Genomic DNA, 22,956 nt, shown 5'->3' with positions numbered 1-22,956 from the left:
TGGGGCTGTGGAGGGTGGGGGTGGCAGAGTGCAGGGTGAGTTGAGGGGGTTGCTGCTTCAAGGCACCTCTCCTCCCCGCTCCCCTCCCCCCTCCCCCCTCCCCCCTCCCCTCCCCTCCCCCCTCCCCTCCTCCTCCCCTCCCCTCCTCCTCCCCTCCCCTCCTCCTGCCCTCCCCCCTCCCCTCCCCTCCCCTCCCCCCTCCCCTCCCCTCTCTCTGTGGGTATGTTGGCTCAGCTGATGTTCCCATGCCAACAGTGCTCTGGCCTTCCTGCCCTCCCCACCAGATGTGGACAGAAGAGAGGAAGGAGAGAGGAGGCAATCTCTCTTTCACTTTCCTCTTGTCCCTCTCTCTTTCACTCTCCTCCTCTCCCTCTCTCTCCCCTGCCCCCTCTCTCGTCCCCCCTCCCTCCCCCCTCTTTCTCCTCCCCCCTGCTCTTTCTGTCTCATGACACATGAGTCCACAGTGTCAGGAAGAGTCTAAATCTGACATGACAGGACTGAAGAGCACTTACTTGGTGGTGATGATGTTGGTTGTCATTCTGTTGGTCCTGAAGGCAGCCTGTTAGTGTTGCAGTGACATGTTAACAGCTCTCATACGGACCGACCAGAGCGAGACAGACTGCAGCTCTCCTGTGTTTGGTATCCAAGGCACTAGACAGACTGCAGCTCTCCTGTGTTTGGTATCCAAGGCACTAGACAGACTGCAGCTCTCCTGTGTTTGGTATCCAAGGCACTAGACAGACTGCAGCTCTCCTGTGTTTGGTATCCAAGGCACTAGACAGACTGCAGCTCTCCTGTGTTTGGTATCCAAGGCACTAGACAGACTGCAGCTCTCCTGTGTTTGGTATCCAAGGCACTAGACAGACTGCAGCTCTCCTGTGTTTGGTATCCAAGGCACTAGACAGACTGCAGCTCTCCTGTGTTTGGTATCCAAGGCACTAGACAGACTGCAGCTCTCCTGTGTTTGGTATCCAAGGCACTAGACAGACTGCAGCTCTCCTGTGTTTGGTATCCAAGGCACTAGACAGACTGCAGCTCTCCTGTGTTTGGTATCCAAGGCACTAGACAGACTGCAGCTCTCCTGTGTTTGGTATCCAAGGCACTAGACGACTGCAGCTCTCCTGTGTTTGGTATCCAAGGCACTAGACAGACTGCAGCTCTCCTGTGTTTGGTATCCAAGGCACTAGACGACTGCAGCTCTCCTGTGTTTGGTATCCAAGGCACTAGACGAGCCCCTGACACACACAGTGTACAAAAACAACACAGTGAGTAACAGGGTGTAACGTTACAGTGTTATCTGAGGGAAGGTGTGTAACGTTACAGTGTTATCTGAGGGAAGGTGTGTAGCCCTACAGTGTTATCTGAGGGAAGGTGTGTAACGTTACAGTGTTATCTGAGGGAAGGTGTGTAACGTTACAGTGTTATCTGAGGGAAGGTGTGTAACGTTACAGTGTTATCTGAGGGAAGGTGTGTAACGTTACAGTGTTATCTGAGGGAAGGTGTGTAACGTTACAGTGTTATCTGAGGGAAGGTGTGTAACGTTACAGTGTTATCTGAGGGAAGGTGTGTAACGTTACAGTGTTATCTGAGGGAAGGTGTGTAGCCCTACAGTGTTATCTGAGGGAAGGTGTGTAACGTTACAGTGTTATCTGAGGGAAGGTGTGTAGCCCTACAGTGTTATCTGAGGGAAGGTGTGTAACGTTACAGTGTTATCTGAGGGAAGGTGTGTAACCCTGCCCAGGCTCTCAGTGACACGTCAGAGGGCAGTGCTGCTGTTGCCCAGGCTCTCAGTGACACGTCAGAGGGCAGTGCTGCTGTTGCCCAGGCTCTCAGGTCAGAGCGATGCTGAGCGTGGCTCATCCTCACAGCAACATCAACACACGCCACGCTGACCACAGTGCTGTTTGCCAACTTGAAATGTACACACAAACATGCAGCATGTGCTCCCGCTCTTTCCCGTGTCGAGATACGATCATCACAGACTGAAGATGTCACTTCCTGGAAGAGAAAGCATGATGACTCATAATACTACAACCAGACCAGGGCCGTCGCAGCCTGAGGAAGAACAAAGACCATTCATGTCACGACAGCAACAGCCTGCTATTCTTCTTCACACATCTCCCCAGAGAGTGCTTACTCACTGCCGGTAGTCCAACATCTCTACTGACTCAGTAATTCATGTCACAAGAGTCTCGTCTAAATGAGCTGCAGTTACTGTCTTCCCTCTTTCAAACACGTCTAAGTGGAATTATAGCTCAATGAAATAAGTGTGCACAGAGGTAATCATCTAGTAACTTCCCCCGGCTGGTGAGTGTATGTGAGTCGCGTTTGGGAAGGAGGAGGGAAAAACAGACAGACAGACAGGCAGGCAGGCAGGAAGGCAGGCAGGCAGGCAGGCAGGAAGGCAGGCAGGCAGGCAGGCAGGCAGGCAGGCAGGAAGGCAGGCAGGCAGGCAGGCAGGCAGGCAGGCAGGCAGGCAGGCAGGCAGGCAGGCAGGCAGGCAGGCAGGCAGGCAGGCAGGCAGGCAGGCAGGCAGATAGGCAGATTCTGAGGAGTCTGTCAGCCTCGGCTCCTCACTCCATCCTCAGGGCAGCATCTGACACAGGCTGTGCTTCCGCCAGAAACCTCCTGAGAGACAGTGAACATGCTGGCACAACCTTTGCGGCGTCCCTCCCAGGAACTGCTTCCCCAAAGGTGAAGCAGATATCCGTCCCTGGACTCAGCATGTGGTTCTGCTGTTCTGTTTGTAAACGCAGAGCCCATGCAGCCAGACACGGAGGAGTTAACCGCTCTGTTTTGATTGGCTTCACAGACATAAACAAGAGCTGCCCTGGCGAGTGACCCCTGCCTCCGACCCCAGAGATAGACGCTGCCTCTAATGGGTGTCTCTTTCAGCAGAGAGGCCCAGGACACAGAGGGGCCATTGTTTGGGTGAGAGAGAGCTGCGAGTCTCCCAGCCTGGCTAGGAGAGGGAAGCCCAGAGAACACCAGATAAGACCAGAGAAGACCAGATGAGACCAGATGAGACCAGAGGAGACCAGAGGAGACCAGAGGAGACCAGAGAAGACCAGTGTAGACCAGATAAGACCAGAGAAGACCAGATGAGACCAGATGAGACCAGAGGAGACCAGAGGAGACCAGATAAGACCAGAGAAGACCAGAGAAGACCAGATAAGACCAGATGAGACCAGATGAGACCAGATGAGACCAGAGGAGACCAGAGGAGACCAGAGAAGACCAGTGTAGACCAGAGGAGATCAGAGGAGATCATTGGAGATCAGAGACCAGAGAGCCAGGAAGGTAAACAGTTAGAGACTCATGGTTCACCTCAAGGTGCAAATTACGGGGAGGTTTAGGGGGGTCTGACCCCCCTAATTAGGACCTGGACCCCCCTAAAAGAGGTAAAAACAAACAAGGCGGGGGGGTCGATACACGCCCTGGCGAAGAAGTTGACCCCCCCAGATTTTTGTTGTATTATTCGCACTCTGGTTCATCTAATAGATCAAACATTCTAGCTTCACTAAAACATCTCACTGGCTTGGGCCTCGTCCTACCAATCAGAAACAGAAGAAGCTCCCTCTACAATATCCACACGTCCACAAACACCATCGCGGCTTGGTCACATGGTCTGAAAGAGGGATCAGATGTTTATACAGTGTATTTTCTGACAGTGATGTCAGCCGGTATTTACTTTCCTCCAGAGACATGGCTGAAGTCCAGGATCAGGATCCATCAACGCAGCACAGACAGGTACAGTGTTTACTGAACTGCAGGGATTTTCTCCTCTCTCCTTTGTGCAAGCTCAACCACATCCTCTGAAACATACACACACCTAGGCACACACACGTACAGGTGAGACAGTGTGTGTGTGTGTTGCCTCAGGTGAGGGAGGATCCTGCTGGAGTGGGCAGACAGGTGAATCAGGTATCAGAGAGGTGGAGCTGCCACCAGGTTGCGTGACAATGGAGCCGCCACGCGCCAGCCCTGCCTGGAGATCCTGGAGAGGAGACCCTGGGACCCTGGCACCTCAGTACCTGGGACCCTGGCACCTCAGTACCTGGGACCCTGGCACCTCACTACCTGGGACCCTGGCACCTCACTACCTGGGACCCTGGCACCTCACTACCTGGGACCCTGGCACCTCAGTACCTGGGACCCTGGCACCTCAGTACCTGGGACCCTGGCACCTCAGTACCTGGGACCCTGGCACCTCAGTACCTGGGACCCTGGCACCTCACTACCTGGGACCCTGGCACCTCAGTACCTGGGACCCTGGCACCTCAGTACCTGGGACCCTGGCACCTCAGTACCTGGGACCCTGGCACCTCAGTACCTGGGACCCTGGCACCTCAGTACCTGGGACCCTGGCACCTCAGTACCTGGGACCCTGGCACCTCAGTACCTGGGACCCTGGCCAAGGGCGTAGGTTTGTTTTGAACATTGGTGAGGACACTGTTTTACCAAATCCTTAACAAATCATTTTACAAGTTTGCAGGTACTAGCTAGCATAGCTTCGACCGCAACTACGTCATAGTCTACATTCAAGAAAAATGAATCCGTCCGTAAGCTAGTAAGCAGACAATTCTGTAGTTGTGTTCCAGAGCTAGCAAAGGCACGTTAACTTTAGATGACTATAGAGCTACATTTTCAACAATGATATAGCCTACAGGAGTGTATTTGTCGTTAATTATTCACTCAATGTTAACGTCAACTTTACGGGAGTAGCCTGCCAAAAAGCCAATCATTAAATCTCTTCTCACAGTCACGTTTCTACGCTCAGCTGACCACTGTTAGTTGACAGGCTGGTGGGCTACACGTTGTGATCAGCGACCCTCTGATCCACACCTCACTACCTGGGACCCACTGGTACAGCCAACACTTCATGTATACTGTATGCATTGTAGAACTGTCCAAAGTGCTGAGAAATAAATGTGGAGTACACAGTAAGAACATTCCCCCCAGTTTTCTTGGTATATTTCCATGCTAGGCAGGCTGCTTCTCACTGTGACCATCCTGTCACCAGCGAGGTGCTATGAAAGCAGCCAGGTACAGAACTGAGGAACCAATCAGCTGGCTCCACAGGCCGACCTCTGACCTCACAGGAGGTGACATCAAGCAAGAGAGAGAGGACTCTGTCTCCTGGGTCTAAACATGGACACATCCCTCTGCCCAGCCCAGCGGGTGGGGCACTGTGGGTTTCATCCTTCCACTGTTGATGTTGCTACGCTAAACTCTAGGAGTGTGTGTGTGGAGTACTGACAGCTAGTCATTAGTGAAGTCTGAGAGCTCCCTTGCGTCCAGCAAATTAATGACCAAGCGGCAGGGGGAATGGGCACCCCAGCTGCCAAACGCCTGGCTAGCTTCACGTGTCTGGCCCGCTCTGCACCGCTGAACATCTTAACGATGCACTCCTGAACACATGCATGTCTTACAGTTGGCCTGAACTTTAGGAGTTCAGGGAAGGAGTAGTTGTTTCACAGCAGAATCTAAAAGTTTACATACTACTCACCTAAATGAGTTTATTTATTTATGTTAACAGACTTATGTTTGAAGGAAACAGGCAGGGCGATGCACTTTCAATAACATTTTATTGAAAAAAGTACCAATAAAACAAGAAATTCAGAAAAAGATTTGTAGAGCAAAGCTCCTATGTACAGCATATTGCACTACATAACACATTGTCCTTATTTTCATATATCAACAAAAAGTAAAACACAAAATGAGTGCACAGTACAGTCTCGAAAAACACACAGTCAATGTTTACAAAAATGCTACATGTTCACTGGGTCTCTTCTTGGTGGTCAGAGAGTGTGTGATAATCAAGACTTGGTTGAGACTGAGCAGTTAAAGGCATCTTCCAGGGTTTTAGTATCACATGTACAGGTCATCTGTTTATCTTTAAGGAAGGGCAATGTGGGATTGTTACCACCAAATTAAAATCATAGAAAATCATTAGTGTTGACTTGGTTTGGTTTAACACCAGGACCAAGACACAGACGGAATGTTGAATGTTCCTTTTATAGTAGGAAGACCTTGATCTCATTGGACTTGAAATGATCCAACAGGTATTAAAAATGATTTTAAAAGCCTGGACTGTCCTTATAAAAAGACCCTTTTGATAAGAAAATACATTTTCAAAAGTTCAGAACGACCATGAGCAAGACATTTCCTTAATTAAAAATGTCAAACAAAAACACAAATTTAAACCTTCCTCAAAAAACTTCAAATGTATATATCAAGTGGACTACAAAATTCAAGACACTGACGGTTTCCATAAACTACAAATCCCAGTCGGGGGTTCCTGTAGGCTAACACCATCATGATTGAATGACAGGTGAATCTGTGTGGAGCCAGGGAACCCCCAACCTAGGCCATCAAGGTGGCATGTTTCCCTTTCCAATAAATCAAGCAGAAGGTCGTAATGCAGGACCCAGACAGCCACCACTGTGCAGCCTGGCTCACCTGGGCCTGCCTAGCACCGTCTTCTGAGAGAACAGCCCAGGGACTTTACAACACAGGACAACAGGGACCTGGCAGATCTACCAACACAAAGTACTTTCCAGTGCATGTTGATTACAAAGAAATGATAGAAATAAGAGTTGAACCCATAAACCAAAAAATGCCCTAGTTGGGAAAGGAAGCAGGTATCTAAAATGCCCTTGTTGGGAAAGGCAGGGTTCTGGAAAAGGGCGAACGTTTACAAGATGTTTGTCTGACGTCATTAGGATCAGTCGGTCTGCTGTGACACGAGGGGGCGGGAGGCGGTGCCCAGGGTCTGGGGAGGGAAAACACAACTAGCTGGAGAGAGACGCGGCAGAATCCATGTGGTCTGTCGTTTGCACAGCTGTGCACGTTTAGCGCAGTCTCTCTTAACAGAGGACATGCAAAGGGGGATTTAGATCATGTCTTAACCGTTAAGCCCATCACTGAAGATCACAAGCCTCAGGGAATACCAGACACCACCAGACCCACACCGCACTGCACAGTCAAACAATCAGATACACATCTAAGACCAAAACAAGGGTAATAGAAATTGCACACACAAGCATCCAGTAGAAATGGGCAAAGACACAAAATAAAATAAATACAGACGGGGGATAAAAAATATAAATTACAAACCTAAACAATAGGAGGGCCAGAAGTAGCAGGGGGAGGAGCCTGTTTGCAGGGGGAGGAGACTATGTGGGGGGAGGGGCCTGTATGTAGCTGACTGTCTCAAGATGACGAGGAGTAAGGGGGAGGAGGGAGGCCTGGAGGAGGAGGAGGTACAGGAGGAGGAGCAAGAGCAGGAGGAGGAGACCACAGGGAGACTAAAAGCTAGGATAACTGGCTCAGCGTTCAGGATCTGCAGGAAACAACATTGAAGAGGAAAACATTCAGCTCTTCTCCCTTCCTAGTCCCTGTCTGGAGTCAGCCCTGAGCTCTCCTCACCTCCCTGTGCTCCACCCCCCACCCCGGGGCGCCACATGCTGCCTGCCAGAACACATGGGAAACCACATCCACCATCGACAGAGTGAATTCTGGTTCTCAAGGATTTGAAGGCTAAGATGTTCTGTGTCCCTGAGAGATATGCATGTGTAGGATCGTAAACACGGGGGAAGCTCTGATCGCATGGTGACGGCTTAGCAGACCTGAGGGGCCAATCAGCAGGCTCCTGCTGTGGACCGCTCCTTCAACAAAACATCAAATACACAACAAACAGCATCTTCAAGAAAAGAATCAGTGTCTTCAAACGTTCAAAAATATTCAGGTTTCAACAATAATTACAGTCTTTTTCTCACAAGGAGTTTCGTCGAATTGCAGAGAATGGCTCTCAGGTCAACTGGGTTCAAAACCAACAGTGGTCATTTCTACCTAGAGGATAACAGACGCTCGCAGAGGGCCCTGCAGGTGGAGGGCGGGGCAGGTGGAGGGCGGGGCAGGCTGAGAGCCTGAGGAGAGAGCAAACGTCTTTTCACAGGAGGGTCTGTACAGTATTGCTTTGGTGTCCAGAGTTTACGTGGGTCCTGAAAACAGAGCACATCCAGGGAATCTAGAAATGTTTGTCTGTTTCATCCAATGTTTGGTGTTTGCTCATGGTCCAGATTCACTATTCAGTCCCTCAGTCCACAGGGGTAGGTCTTCAGAGGAGGAGTAAACATTGTGTACAATCACGCCATGAAAAAACGGACACAGTTCAAACCTTCATTGGTTGACGAGGTTGTCTTGGTGGTTGTCTGCTCTGAGCACCAGTCCTAGTGCAAACACAGTGGCTCCACAGCTCCACTTCAAGGGCATCTCAGAACTGACTGAGGAGTAACAGCGTCTCTGCACCCTGGGCTTTCCAGGCAGATGTGTCGCTCGGCGGCTTGAAATGCCTAAGAACACATTAGGTGCACAGATGTCATAATAATCTTTGTAACTGCCGGAGAAGCATTCAGAATGAAAGGGATCCAAGTAACTGGAGGAGCAAAGACATAGACGGCATAACTAGAAAAAACGTTTTTGAAACTCGAAGGAGGAGCAGAACAAGTTGAGGTGCAAACTGCTTTGTTTAGAGAAAAACGACCTCTTTGGGAGTTAGTAGGTTGTCAGGTTGACCCGTAACCCACGAGGAGCCCCTCCCCTTGGCATCGCTCGCTGTCCACCTGCTCTCCAGCAGACAGACGCTTTGTGGCGGGAGATATAGATAGATATTGATAAGGCATTCCAGGCCAGCGGAGGTGTTCCAGACATACGCAGGTGTATAAACGGAAGTGCAAACAATAAGATCCAACAAGAACAGCCTACTGTACAAAATAGTAAATCACACATTTACCAAAACATCAACATTGTCCTGAAGAATCTCTTGATACAACATGGCAACTTCTCGGGAGAGAAAATAATGTTTGTAGAAGGGCTGCTGTCTCCGCCAGCGGGGACTGAGCTTCAGTCTCCTCAGAGCCTGGGGGACGAGGCACGGCCATCTGGAGTCCAGTCTGTGGTGGAGAGATGGGGGCTGTAGTCCTAATATGACTGGAGAGATGGGGGCTGTAGTCCTAATCTGACTGGAGAGATGGGGGTTGTAGTCCTAATCTGACTGGAGAGATGGGGGCTGTAGTCCTAATCTGACTGGAGAGATGGGGGCTGTAGTCCTAATCTGACTGGAGAGATGGGGGCTGTAGACCTAATCTGACTGGAGAGATGGGGGCTGTAGTCCTAATCTGACTGGAGAGATGGGGGTTGTAGTCCTAATCTGACTGGAGAGATGGGGGTTGTAGTCCTAATCTGACTGGAGAGATGGGGGTTGTAGTCCTAATCTGACTGGAGAGACGGGGGTTGTAGTCCTCTGAATGGAGATATGGATGTTGTAGTCCTCTGAGTGGAGATATGGAGGTTGTAGTCCTCTGAGTGGAGATATGGAGGTTGTAGTCCTCTGAGTGGAGATATGGAGTTTGTAGTCCTCTGAGTGGAGAGATGGGGGCTGTAGTCCTCTCACCTCCATCCCCTGGGGTCTCTCTCCAGCAGCAGGGAGAGCAGGGCTGAGGCCATGCGCCACCACACAGCTCCCTGGTTCCTTTGGTTTCTGTGGTACTGCAACACAGACAGACACAGATGAGGGCCACAGTCATGAAACACTTTCAAACCAGAAGCTCAGTCAGCTGGCTGGAGTATTTAGCTTTAGAAAAGGTGTATGTCCTCCAAGAGGCTATTTGTTGTGCAGGACAGACCACAACAAAACAAGAATCTCTGTTGGCCACTGGAGAGGGGATGGGCTGCTGGTGGATGATGTGTAGGAAGGGGGATGGAGGAGGGGATGACATCTACACAGCAGAACTCGTTAGGGTGCCCCTCTTAAGAGACTGCTGTACTGGCTCACTGCTAACTATCACATTCTACCTGGTAGGACCTACAGCATCAGGGCACAGGCCCCTCCCTCCCTCCCTCCCTCCCTCCCTCCCTCCCTCCCTCCCTCCCTCCCTCCCTCCCTCCCTCCCTCCCTCCCTCCCTCCCTCCCTCCCTCCCTCCCTCCCTCCCTCCCTCCCTCCCTCCCTCCCTCCCTCCCTCCCTCCCTCCCTCCCTCCCTCCCTCCCATATATATATATATATATTCTATCTCTCTCTCTCGCTCTCTCTCTCTCTCTCTCTCTGGAGAGCCAACTGGATTGCGTGTGTTCAGGGGGAATAATGTTATCTGGACCATTGAGAGGGGGAGATAAGATAATTGTGGTAAATAGGATTTGGGAGCTTTGACGAGGGAGGGAGAGGGGTTGAGTGTGTGTGTCTAGGAGAAGCGTACAGTAGCTCTGCCCTGCAGACTCAACAGCTTTGTCCACAGACGAAACCCAGACGCTGCCTGGGCTGATAGCACTGTGGCTATGTTCAGACACAGGCTATAAACCACAGTGAGCTGGAGCACACCACCAGATAAGCTTTTGGAACAATGCTGCTGAGTGCACGGTTTCATCCACAGCAACCTTGTCCAACTATTTGTGTAGCTCTACGTCTCTGACAGGGAAGATTAGGCTGCGTCTGGGTCTCAACGCCAGTCTGCTCACCAGCGGCCTGGCGCTGTCATGACATGCTCCCCTTCAGAGAATTTACATGTAGTCATTTAGCAGACGCTCTTATCCAGAGCGAGTTACAGTAAGTACAGGGACATTTCCCCCGAGGCAAGTAGGGTGAAGTGCTTTGCCCAAGGATACGTCATTTTTAGTACACAGCTGGGAATCGAACCGGCAACCTTCTGATTACTAGCCCGATTCCCTACCTGCTCAGCCACTTGACTCCTGAGGAGCATGGTATGTTGCAAGGTGTTGCGTAAGCCCGCGCCCGCTCGCTAACTGGGCCCCGCACGCTCCAGTCTACACTGTTGCTCTTCAAAGGTAAACACTGGAGGAGGGTGGAAGGAGTGGCTGGGGGGGGGTTGTCAGCCGGGAATGCTGATAGAACCTGTTTTCTGTTGTACTGAAGATGTAAACCTGGCCAGAGGTTGTGTGCTTCAGTACACAACATCAGACAGTGCTTGGTGAAAACACTGTTATCCACAGCACTGATTTGCTCACCTGCACACAAGCTGCTGGAGTGCTGGCAGGTCATGAACACCACTGCTTAGTACACCATCTGTCTGTCACTGAGTACAACTGAACTGCTCAAATTCCACTGACAGGAGGGCCTTCTGTGTCAGTGTGTGTGCGTGTGAGAGAGAAAGATGTTTGCCTACGTAAGAGCAAATAAAGAAAATATAGGGAGGGGCCTAGATTAGAATGTGATCTACTCATCTCTAGATTAGCCTGACTTACACCTAACAGTCAGTACAGTACAACAGTATCACAGACAGCATTAAAGTTTATCACACCGATATCAGCTCTTCTAACCTCAGCGACACGCCTCTAGTGCCACACTGGCTTCTAACAAGAGAAGCAGAAATGTCCTATTGTCTTCTCCAACCAGAGAGCGAGAGAGAGAGAGAGCGAGAGAGGTGTGGGTATGTCTGTCTAGCTGTACAGTCATGAGTCACGCCACCAACTGTCAAACAGGGGCTCTATATCTAAGCACTAGATAGCAGAGGAGAGGAAAGCTGAGGCAGTGTGTCGTCAACCTCAGCCTGGTGTCCTCTTGACTGTCTGTCTGCCAGCCTGTCTGCCAGCCTGTCTGCCAGCCTGTCTGCCAGCCTGTCTGCCAGCCTGTCTGCCAGCCTGTCTGCCTGCCTGCCTGCCTGCCAGTCTGCCTGCCAGTCTGCCTGCCAGTCTGCCTGCCAGTCTGCCTGCCAGTCTGCCAGCCTGTCTGCCAGCGTGTCTGCCAGCCTGTCTGCCTGCCAGCCTGCCTGCCTGCCTGCCTGCCTGCCTGCCTGCCTGCCTGCCTGCCAGCCTGTCTGTCTGTCAGCCTGCTGCTCCCTGGATGGCCCTTATCTGCCCCCAACCAGCTCTCACCAACCTGCTGCCCTCACCAGCCTGCTGCCCTCACCAGCCTGCTGCCCTCACCAGCCCGCTGCCCTCACCAGCCCGCTGCCCTCACCAGCCCGCTGCCCTCACCAGCCCGCTGCCCTCACCAGCCCGCTGCCCTAACCAGCCCGCTGCCCTAACCAGCCCGCTGCCCTAACCAGCCCGCTGCCCTAACCAGCCCGCTGCCCTCACCATCCTGCTGCCCTCACCATCATGCTGCCCTCACCATCCTGCTGCCCTCACCAGCCTGCTGCCCTCACCATCATGCTGCCCTCACCAGCCTGCTGCCCTCACCATCCTGCTGCCCTCACCAGCCACGTCTGGCTGGTGTGGGCCATGTCAGGTTGCTGTGTTACTCACATTATAGAAGGTTGCACACCCAGTCAAGGTCCTCCAGCCCTCCTCTCCTCCAGCCCTCCTCTCCTCCAGCCCTCCTCTCCTCCAGCCCTCCTCTCCTCCAGCCCTCCTCTCCTCCAGCCCTCCTCTCCTCCAGCCCTCCTCTCCTCCAGCCCTCCTCTCCTCCAGCCCTCCTCTCCTCCAGCCCTCCTCTCCTCCAGCCCTGCTCACACTGACCAGCTATTTATCTGTCAGCACCATCCCTCCCTCTCCTGCACTCAGGCAGCCTAACTGCACACACACACACACACGCGCACACACACAGCGCCCAGAGCAGTGTGAAGCGGCCTGCTGTAGACTTCATAACACAACCTGAACACTGAGAAGCAGCCCTGGGCTAACAGGAGACCTGACAGACTTAACCCACACACCCTCTCTCTCTCTCTACTCTATCTCTCTCTACTTTCTCTCCTCACCTCTCCTCTCCTCTCTCTCTACTCTCTCTCACCCACACAATCCCTGGGTTCTAAATTCACTAGTAAGGCATTATTAAATAATATGTGTTGGGTTTAGACGGATCCTGATTTTGTGAGTGTGTGTGCGTGTTCAATCTCTTAGCACCTTTAGGATATGACATCACCCACAAGGCCTCCTCCCTTTACTGGTCATGGTGTGTGTGTGTGTGTGAGAGTGTGTGTGTGCGTGAGGGTGTGTGTGTGTGTCTATTTATTCAGCGACAGAGAGACACTTCCTCCTCCAGCCTGGCCTGTGGGCTGAGCAGCAGTGTTCCAGATAACACAGTAACCAGCAGCCTGTGAGTTTCAAACACACGAGGCATGCACAGCTTACGCTGGGGGAAAATCACTCATAAAAACTCAACCAGAAGTGGCTTGTATCTATAGCAGAGATTGGGCTAAACACTTGATTCGTACTGGACGGATTCGGCTCTGCTCTGACGGCCCCTCAGGCAGAAGCACATACACTGTGCTGTCTGGTGTCCACCATACCATCACTATCACCCTGCCCCCCGGCCCCCCAGCCCCCCTCCTCCCACGCCCCCCAGCCCCCCTCCTCCCACGCCCCCCGGCCCCCCTCCTCCCATGCCCCCCAGCCCCGCTCCTCCCATAACCCCCAGCCCCCCGGCCCCCCTCCTCCCACGCCCCCCGGCCCCCCGGGGGAAGGCTCCCTACCTCACACTTCCAGAGAGGGGGGCACCATGTTTACCGAGTCCTGCACTTCTGCTTTCTCAGGGTGGAAGATAGTGTGTGTGTCCTAACATGTTTGTGTGTTTGCCCCTGGTGTCAGAGCACTCCCCTCCACCTCTGCCCCAGGAGAGTCGGCCGGAGGAAACGGAGGGAAGACAGAGGGAGGGGGGGTGGAAGAGAGGCAGAAGGACATAAACAGGAAGAGCAGGAGGGGTTGGACAGGGGCTGAGGCTGGCAGGAGGGGGAGGGGAGGGGCTGAGGCTGGCAGGAGGGGGAGGGGCTGAGGCTGGCAGGAGGGGGAGGGGAGGGGCTGAGGCTGGCAGGAGGGGGTTGGACAGGGACTGAGGCTGGCAGGAGGGGGTTGGACAGGGACTGAGGCTGGCAGGAGGGGGTTGGACAGGGACGGAGGCTGGCAGGAGGGGGAGGGGAGGGACTGAGGCTGGCAGGAGGGGGTTGGACAGGGACTGAGGCTGGCAGGAGGGGGTTGGACAGGGACTGAGGCTGGCAGGAGGGGGTTGGACAGGGACTGAGGCTGGTAGGAGGGGGTTGGACAGGGACTGAGGCTGGCAGGAGGGGGTTGGACAGGGACTGAGGCTGGTAGGAGGGGGAGGGGCTGAGGGGGGGAGGGGTGGTAGGGGGTAGAGGGGAGGGGGAGGGGGAGGGGAGGGGAGGGGGGGGCACATGGTGAGCACCTCACCATGTGTAGGTGCTCCTGGTGGAACTGGTCTCCGATCAGCTGGAGCTTGTGTCCGACGCGAGCCTCCATGCTGCCCGGCTGCAGCTCCATACCTCCAGGCCGCCCCTCCTCCCCCCGCCCGGCCGCTGGGGCGACCACACGCTCGGAGGACGCTGGGAAGTGCAGACGAAACCCTGCGTTGCCTGTAGCAACAACAACAAACATGTCACGTCTGGTCCTGAGCACGCTCAGACACACTGTGACACACTGGGCACGCTCAGACACACTGTGACACACTGGGCACGCTCACACACACTGTGACACACTGGGCACGCTCACACACACTGTGACACACTGGGCACGCTCAGACACACTGTGACACACTGGGCACGCTCACACACTGTGACACACTGGGCACTCTCAGACACTGTGACACACTGGGCACGCTCACACACTGTGACACACTGGGCACGCTCAGACACACTGTGACACACTGGGCACGCTCACACACTGTGACACACTGGGCATGCTCAGACACACTGCTCAGACACTTCCTCTTCTCTGCTCCCACACAGCTCAGTTCTCATGGTCTGCCCCGTCGCCAGCTTGTGTCATGTCAGGGGTTATACAACCCTTCCTGGCCATCACACTAAACCCCAGCTAAGATGTGCTGTCCTCTCTGGCAGGCCTGGGTAGCAGGCAGACAGGGTGAGAGACAGACAGGGTGACAGACAGACAGGGTGAAAGACAGACAGGGTGAGAGACAGACAGGGTGAGAGACAGACAGACAGGGTGAGAGACAGACAGACAGGGTGAGAGACAGACAAACAGACAGGGTGACAGACAGACAGGGTGACAGACAGACAGGGTGACAGACAGACAGGGTGACAGACAGACAGACAGACAGACAGGGTGAAAGACAGACAGGGTGAGAGACAGACAGACAGGGTGAGAGACAGACAGACATGGTGAGAGACAAACAGGGTGACAGTCAGACAGACAGGGTGAGAGACAGACAGACAGGGTGAGAGACAGAAAGGGTGACAGTCAGACAGACAGGATGAGAGACAGACCTACAGGGTGAGAGACCGACAGGGTGAGAGACCGACAGGGTGAGAGACCGACAGGATGAGAGACAGACAGACAGGGAGAGAGACAGACAGACAGGGTGAGAGACAGACAGGGTGACAGTCAGACAGACAGGATGAGAGACAGACAGACAGGGTGAGAGACCGACAGGGTGAGAGACCGACAGGATGAGAGACAGACAGACAGGGTGAGAGACAGACAGGGTGAGAGACAGACAGACAGGATGAGAGACAGACAGACAGGATGAGAGACAGACAGGGTGACAGTCAGACAGACAGGATGAGAGACAGACAGACAGGGTGAGAGACAGACAGACAGACAGGGTTAGAGACAGGTGTGTATTCCAGGGGCAGACAGGTATTTCAGGTGCAGTCTGCCCTCACGTCCCTGTAGAACAGCGTCAGCCAGGTGCCTGCTGCATGTCACAGCAGCTGGTTACACCCCCCCCACTCACACACTCTCACTCTCACGTACACTGGGGGCCATAAACCTAGAGCGGCAGGACTGCCAGGCGCCAGGCCTGCTGACACTAACCCTTGCTGCTTCTCACACCAGCCCTCTGGCTGTTTGATAGGCCAGCTCAGGTCAACACATCCACACCTGTTTTCAGGTGTGGAGCTCAATCTGTCTGTAATCTGTATGCTGCTCACTTCTAGAGCTACATGGTGTGTATGTGAGTGTGTGTGTGTTGGTGTGTGTGTGAGTTTGTGCATGTGTGTGTGTGTGAGTGCAGCCTCACCGTAGAACAGAGGTCTGTGCTGGGCTGAGCAGGGCAGCATCCCTCTGGGACGCTCCAGGGCGGGGCCAGGCGTCTGGGTGCCCCGGTGTTCGTACTTTACCTCCCTGAAAATGGTGCGCCAGGAGAGTGAGTCTGGCTCAAACACATCGTCCTCCTCATCATCCATACGGGGGTGCTGTTCCCTGGACGACCTGCAGGGACAGGAAGAGCAAACAGGTGTTCAGACAAAATCTCCTTGAGATGAGAGGTGTCAGCAGACAGGATAGTCTGTCATTACCTGCACACAGGACAGGGTGGAAAAGGTTTCCATGTAGTTCAAGACACTGACCCTAATGTGGACAACACAAGAGAGCCTGAGTCAGAGGAGTTTACATAAAGGAGTTTACATAAAAGGTCATTTTTTAAGCACTAACTACAGTATCATTAAAGACTACCTATCTGATCCATAATAACAGGCTGTACAACCGCAGCTGCGGACAAGCTGTGGAACCCAAAATGGACAAAGGTCTGCCTCAGTTTGTGGTGAACAAACACAGGGTTGATTCAGACAAATGGCTGTGCTTAGCTCCTAACAGTGATAAAACCACACTGTGGCTGCAGCCTCGCTGACTAAATGTACCTAAATGGAGGGTTAGAAAGTGAGAAGAAGTTAGAGGCAATGTCTCTATCTCACTCCTCATCCACAAAGCCCTTGGTACTAACTAGCCCCAAGACACAGGGAGTAACAGAAGACTGGCTAAGTGGCTAATGCTAATGACTACCATAAACACTTTGCAAACCGAAAAAAAGAGACCTGGGGCTAATTTAGGAGATCATTACTAGACCATTTAAATCTATAAAAAGTTTCACCACAACATATATTTTCCTCTTGACAATGGCTAAAAATGGATCGTTAAATGTTGACCGTTCAGAACCTCCCATATTTCTGGGGAATCAAATCAAGCAGTAATCTCTGAAGAATCCCACTCCATCATCACCACCACTAAAGGGCTATGAATGATATAGCGGGTCGAACAGTTATCAAAATACTGAAATGGAAGAGGCCTTGTAAACTCACTCCAAACTCACCATCAGTCCTATAATGCAGGGTTAGACTGTTACCACACTTCCAAATGAGTGTCCCCAGCCAACAGATAATGACAGCCTCGGGAGAACACAAGCCGCTCTCCCTGCTCCTGTCAGCCTGCCAGCAACATAGAAGTTTCCTCCCGCCAGCAGCAGAAGCTCCGTCTCCCTGGGCGCTATCAAGCCTGCCTCGCTTAACTCGTGCTAAGCTCTGAGTGTAAAACCACGTAATGCTTTGTTTTGACAAGAACATGGAAGTTGCAAAAAAAAAAAAAGTCAGGAGATATACTGAGGGATGTTACTACGCCCCAGCTGTGCCGCAGCCCAGTGACTGGCTCCAGGCTGGTCTCAGCAGAACCCTCTCCTGTAGAACTACCTCGTCCTCACAACGCGTCGCTCTCCTACCGACTCTCTCACACACTAACGTATGCGCTAATTAACATGCAAGCAAAACACAGAATGGGAGCAACTCCATTTGTAAACATGTGAAAGGGGTTGCCGGGCTATAATCCGGCGTCATTAAAGTCGTGTCTAAAAAAGAATGATACTGAAGCTAAATATTGAGATTTTAAACTAACTGCCGAGTCAGTTTGATTGGTGTAGGAGACAAACTAGTAGGCTAAATTGCAGACCCTACACAATACAAGACTTATCGGTTACAAATGTCAGCTATCCACAAAAGGACACAGGATCGTAGCCTCGTAGCCTACTTTGCGGGCGACACACTGCCGATATAGACGGTCTGCAGCCGGGAGACACACTGCGAACCGAGGGCGATTGCGTCAAAGATTGTGGCTCTATGGATGTCTTGATGTAAAAGACTGAGTCTTTGTATGCAGGACACCCTCACGAATCTACCAATAATGTATTAGCTACCCTAGTTGTACATTTTCAGAGAATTAAAACATAACAAAATACAACTGATAACGTTTTTCGTTAAAATTGTAGGCTATAAATTACATCTAAATATATAAACGCGCGCGCAGCACGAGAAGTAACAAAAAATAGGAACTCACCTCAATGTTAAGTTAATTATTAGTCGTCGTTCGTTCTGACAAAATGTAGTGTTCCAGTCTTGAGCCAAATCAAGCGAAATTAGTCCGTATCACACCAAGACAACTTTCATTCTGTCTGTGAGACTAATGACAACACGCCGATTTCTTTTCGCAAACGTCAGCTCCGTCAATTACTCCGCCTTTTCTGGGCGGGACGGAGAAACGTGCTTGTGTGTAGTTGTTAAAGACACACCGCCCTGCCACTCCGCCGCCGGAGGGCTGCCGCGCAGACAGTCTCTGCTTCTTTAAGATCTGCGGACGTTCAGCTCCTGCAACCTATGAGCGTGTTTGTTATGATCCCGCCTTCCATTCAGACACGTGGACGGGAAATTCCCGGTAGCACGAGACATGTTTTACTATGTCACTCAGCTGATCGACAGAAGTCGTGGCTCACACCGCGTGCATGGAGGTTTGCAGAGTTAGTATGGTTTGAACGCTGATAAAGGGATTGATTGAAGAAAGTTGCATTAAGAAGTAATTATGTGGCCCAGCACTTGTGCTTTGACCATGATGTATTTCAAGACATTGGATACATTTGTCAGAATTAACTGTACTGTGTGATTTTCATATTTAGAATAGCGTTGGTGGGCTTGCTCTGGCAGCACCACTACATGTGTTTTAGAAAGGCATTCATCTGGCAAGGACACATCAGAACATTATCACCCCAACCCTCCTCACCAAGCAATGTGGAGAGAGAGGAACAGACAGAGAGAAAAGTGGGACAAGTAACGGGCTGGTATGGAGGGTGCTGGGCTGGTATGGAGGGTGCTGGGCTGGGCTGGTATGGAGGGTGCTGGGCTGGTATGGAGGGTGCTGGGCTGGGCTGGAGGGTGCTGGGCTGGAGGGTGCTGGGCTGGGCTGGTATGGAGGGTGCTGGGCTGGAGGGTGCTGGGCTGGGCTGGTATGGAGGGTGCTGGGCTGGTATGGAGGGTGCTGGGCTGGAGGGTGCTGGGCTGGTATGGAGGGTGCTGGGCTGGAGGGTGCTGGGCTGGGCTGGTATGGAGGGTGCTGGGCTGGTATGGAGGGTGCTGGGCTGGGCTGGTATGGAGGGTGCTGGGCTGGGCTGGTATGGAGGGTGCTGGGCTGGTATGGAGGGTGCTGGGCTGGTATGGAGGGTGCTGGGCTGGGCTGGTATGGAGGGTGCTGGGCTGGGCTGGTATGGAGGGTGCTGGGCTGGTATGGAGGGTGCTGGGCTGGGCTGGTATGGAGGGTGCTGGGCTGGGCTGGTATGGAGGGTGCTGGGCTGGTATGGAGGGTGCTGGGCTGGGCTGGTATGGAGGGTGCATCACTGATCAATAAACACTGGGACAGCTGAGGGTGACCCTGCCCCCATCTCTCTCTCTCACACTATATCTCTCTCTCCCTCTGTCAGGTCTGTCCTGCTACAGTAGCCGTGTGAGAAGTCATGGCTCCCTGGTTTCTCTGCTTCTCTGCCGGAGCCTGGGTGCACCTGCAGTCTGTCTGGAGGTGGATTCGTTTCTCAGTGTGATATTGGAAACGTGATCGCCCTCGCATGAGCGACCTCTAAAATAACAACGGCTTTGAGGAGAGGATACACTGATGGTAAGATCCTTTGTGCGGCAGGAAAACCAAATAGCTTTTCAATTTGCCACTTTGGAGTTTGTTGAAAGAGACAAGTCGAGCAGAACTGAAGTAATTAATACAAAAAAGATATTTGCCCTTTTATCACACTGAGTAAAATGTTGTGTCACCCAATGCCTTTATTATGTCATGATTGTCAAACAGCCTTTTCACATGAGGTGATGAGGCAATGTGTGCTGGCATGTTTCCACATGAGTCATCAAGACCTAGACTGAGAAAGTAGTCCCATGGTTTACAATGCTTTGTTTTTCTTTCTGTAAATGTTTTGAGGAAAGAGTTTATGGAAATAACTCTCCAGTATCACTGCCGTTATGATCTGTGCACTTGTTTTCTCAGCAGCCTGGCACCAGGGGAAGTGTTACATGCAGATCCACTAAATACTTTTTATACTTTAGACTCAATGATACTATTCGCCACAAACATGACAGGATACTTCAGTCTGCTTTATTTCTCTTATAATGAATTTCTTCATTTTATAAATATTTAATAGATTATTTGACATCATAAACTACGGATTTGGTTGCAAGTGGTGTTATAAAGAGTGTTTACATTCTTATTTAATAACATGCAGGATGTCCAGTATCAGGGATTATGAGCAGCGGGGGTCGTAAGACGGCTTGGCAGAACAGCATCTCTTCTGTATCCAGGCTGTGTTCTCAGAAGCATTCTAATAACCCAGCCGTTTATCATTCAAATGTCTTTTTCAATCTCCATCATTTGTCTTGTGCTGACGCGACCCATGCTGAGGCATGCTCAGGGTCCCACAGAAGGAGACGGGAGATTAGAATAAAGAAAAGAAAAGTATTTTACTCTGAGAACCAGCAGTAATGTGTTAGTACAGGCACTGAGTCGAATGTCTGTTGAGTTGAGAGGGCATCAGTGTGGTCGCTGGCGTGTGCTTGCAGCATGGAGGAGCTGCACAAACAAACAAGTTCCCTTCAACGCCAGGCATCACTTTCAGTTGCATCAGAATGCTCTTACTAAGAGACTGTAAGACACACACACACACACAGCTGCGCACATCACATGCTCCACTTCCCAGGCAACCTCAAAGACCCATCCTCCCACTCGATATCTCTCCCCATCCTCCACACAATCACTCACAAACACGTACACACACACACACACAGATTCCCACCACAACATCATCAGCATGTGAATCCTGCCTAGAAACTAGAAAGGGGCAGGAAGGGTGAGGGGGATTCCATGTTCTCCTATTGGACGTGTTCCATGGCAACCACGTCCTCACAGCCAGCCAGTCAGATGAGGAATGTGGGGACAGTGGAGACCCCGGTCAGGGAGCCTGGCTGACCTGGCGGAGAGGGGGCTGAACTAGGGCGGCTGCTCCCCCATCGTCCCGTCACTGTCACCGGCTCTACAGACCCCAGGGCCACTCTGGCCAGCCCTCCCGGGGTTTACTCCCTTCCTTCTCCCTTTTACACACACAGTCTTCTCATGGAATCTTCCTAAAAGTGTTGGTGCCACAGGGACAAGATCGCAATCGCTAAACATCAACAATGTGAGACCAGCGTGAGGGGGCGCAGGGAGAGCAGGAGGAGGTGTGACAGCAGGGCTCTGCTCCTGTAAACCCTATGCTGGTTTAGCTTCAGGTCTGTTATTGGATCATCAAAGTGATCTGTTGTTTTTGCTAAGCTAAATGACCCGGAGACATACTGCTCTTTTTCTCCTCACGTACGACTGCCTCTCAGTCTAGAACATGAGCAGGGCAGAGGGGCTTGCTTAACACCCTGCCATGAATGAAACTGTCCTGGACTGACAGGCAGAGGAGATAAGAGGACAGAAGTATGACAGTGTAAGACTCATTGCGGTGTTGACTCTTCTATTTATTGGTTGTTTTTTGATGTGGCGGGGCACGTGACGGCGTGTCTGTCAGAATCAGACATCTAGGAGAGGAGCCAGAGATGACAAGGTGTGTGTGCGTCTGTCTCCAGCCCCTTGCAGGTCCTCTCAGGTGAAGACAGAGTCAATTATGCAGCAGGTCAAGCGCTGGGGGGGAGGGCTGTATAATTAGCATCTGACCCCCCAGCCTTGTTCAGACAGAGAAATGTCTGAAGGTGAGGAGGACTCAGGACGGCCTCCTTATTAATGACATGTGATCCGTGCTCGGTAACAGAGATACGCAGACACAAACCACCATCGTTTTCCTCTGGTGAACATATCTTTGCCAGGAGAGCCTCCCCCTTCACTGGCCAAACAAACAAACAAACAGTTCCCAAAAGATGAGTAAGCGCTTTACTGGAAGAATCTGTTTCAGGGTAAGAGTTCCTTCCTCCTAAAGGCCAAATGCAGAAGACAATCCAGCACAATAAAAAAGTGACTTCCATGTTGTGTTCAGGTGTTCCATCTGACTGTGTTTGTTTGGGTCCATTTCAGGTTGGCACAGATCACCAGTGTTGGGGTAGTTACTCAAAAAAAGTTATAAATTACACATTGCTAGTTACTGTTTAAGTAATGCTTTACTTTACTAGATTACTCACTGCTGAAAGTAATTAGTTACACTACTAGTTACATTACTTTTGGATTACTCAGTAACATTACCTGAGATGCACTTGCCAAATAACAATATATGTACCATATATATGCCCAAATTAACTCATTCTTATTCTAATGAGGACAGATCTCTCTTTTATGCTTTTTAATAACACAAAGCTGACAAAAAAGTTGAACATCAACCTAAAAGTTGTCAAGCATAACAAGGCTACAGTATTGGCAGTAAGCAAAATATCTCAAAATAAAATAATGCTTAAAACTTGAAATGGCAACATTCCCTCTACTATGTATGCTGCTACAAGCCTGGGTATCTCTGCTTTGGTAACCTGCTGTTGAAAGTCAAGTCGTGGCTGCTTGGCTGGTGTCAGCAACAATGGCAACGGCAACCTTTTATCGGCGTCAGTGTCACTCAGGGTCCGGGGATCTATAGCTACTAATCTTGAGTTAGCATTTTGCCGTTGAAGATGCTTTGACAAATTAGAGGTTGTGTTCGCGGCGGTGGAGAGGTATTTTTGGCCAGGGCACAATGTACATTGTACAGTTAAGTTTTGTCCTTTCGCGCAACTAATACGAAGTAATGTGCATACCTCCATCCCTCAAAAGACATCCTATAAGCGGCTCTGCCATTCTTGTTTCGCCTCCTGAACTATTTTCTCTGTTACGCAAACACGCATAGACATCGTTTGATTTGTTGTTTTTTTCTCCTCCCGATATGCAGATCTCAGTAATGAAAGTAACGCGAGTAATGCAAGACATTTTTGTATTCGTAAATGTA

At 51.5% G+C, this 22,956-nt stretch overlaps 1 protein-coding gene across 6 annotated transcripts; it reads right to left on the bottom strand.

The window, feature by feature from the left end:
• Positions 1–5,569: 5,569 nt before the first annotated feature.
• On the bottom strand, positions 5,570–18,286 carry bmf1 (BCL2 modifying factor 1). Of its 6 annotated transcripts, none has more exons than XR_014732242.1 (6): positions 18,030–18,286; positions 16,226–16,277; positions 15,949–16,139; positions 14,142–14,323; positions 8,183–9,552; positions 5,570–8,006 (listed from the first exon to the last, which is right to left on the bottom strand). XR_014732242.1 is itself a non-coding variant. In XM_084682012.1 (5 exons), the coding sequence occupies exons 3-5, from the start codon at positions 16,112–16,114 to the stop codon at positions 9,454–9,456; spliced, it is 447 nt and encodes a 148-aa protein (XP_084538138.1). In that variant the 5' UTR covers positions 16,115–16,139; positions 16,226–16,277; positions 18,030–18,286; the 3' UTR covers positions 5,570–9,453. The 6 variants fall into 6 exon arrangements, 4 of the variants coding, with proteins under 4 accessions (XP_084538138.1, XP_084538158.1, XP_084538149.1 ...); XR_014732241.1 differs by having other exon boundaries at positions 5,570–8,357; positions 8,798–9,552; XM_084682012.1 differs by having other exon boundaries at positions 5,570–9,552.
• Positions 18,287–22,956: the final 4,670 nt, after the last annotated feature.

Source organism: Hypomesus nipponensis, chromosome 3 (assembly GCF_054491055.1).
Source record: "Hypomesus nipponensis isolate SF chromosome 3, ASM5449105v1, whole genome shotgun sequence".
Lineage (NCBI taxonomy): Eukaryota > Metazoa > Chordata > Actinopteri > Osmeriformes > Osmeridae > Hypomesus > Hypomesus nipponensis.
Note: the sequence above shows the minus strand (reverse complement) of the source record. Positions and strands in the feature narration are given on the sequence as shown.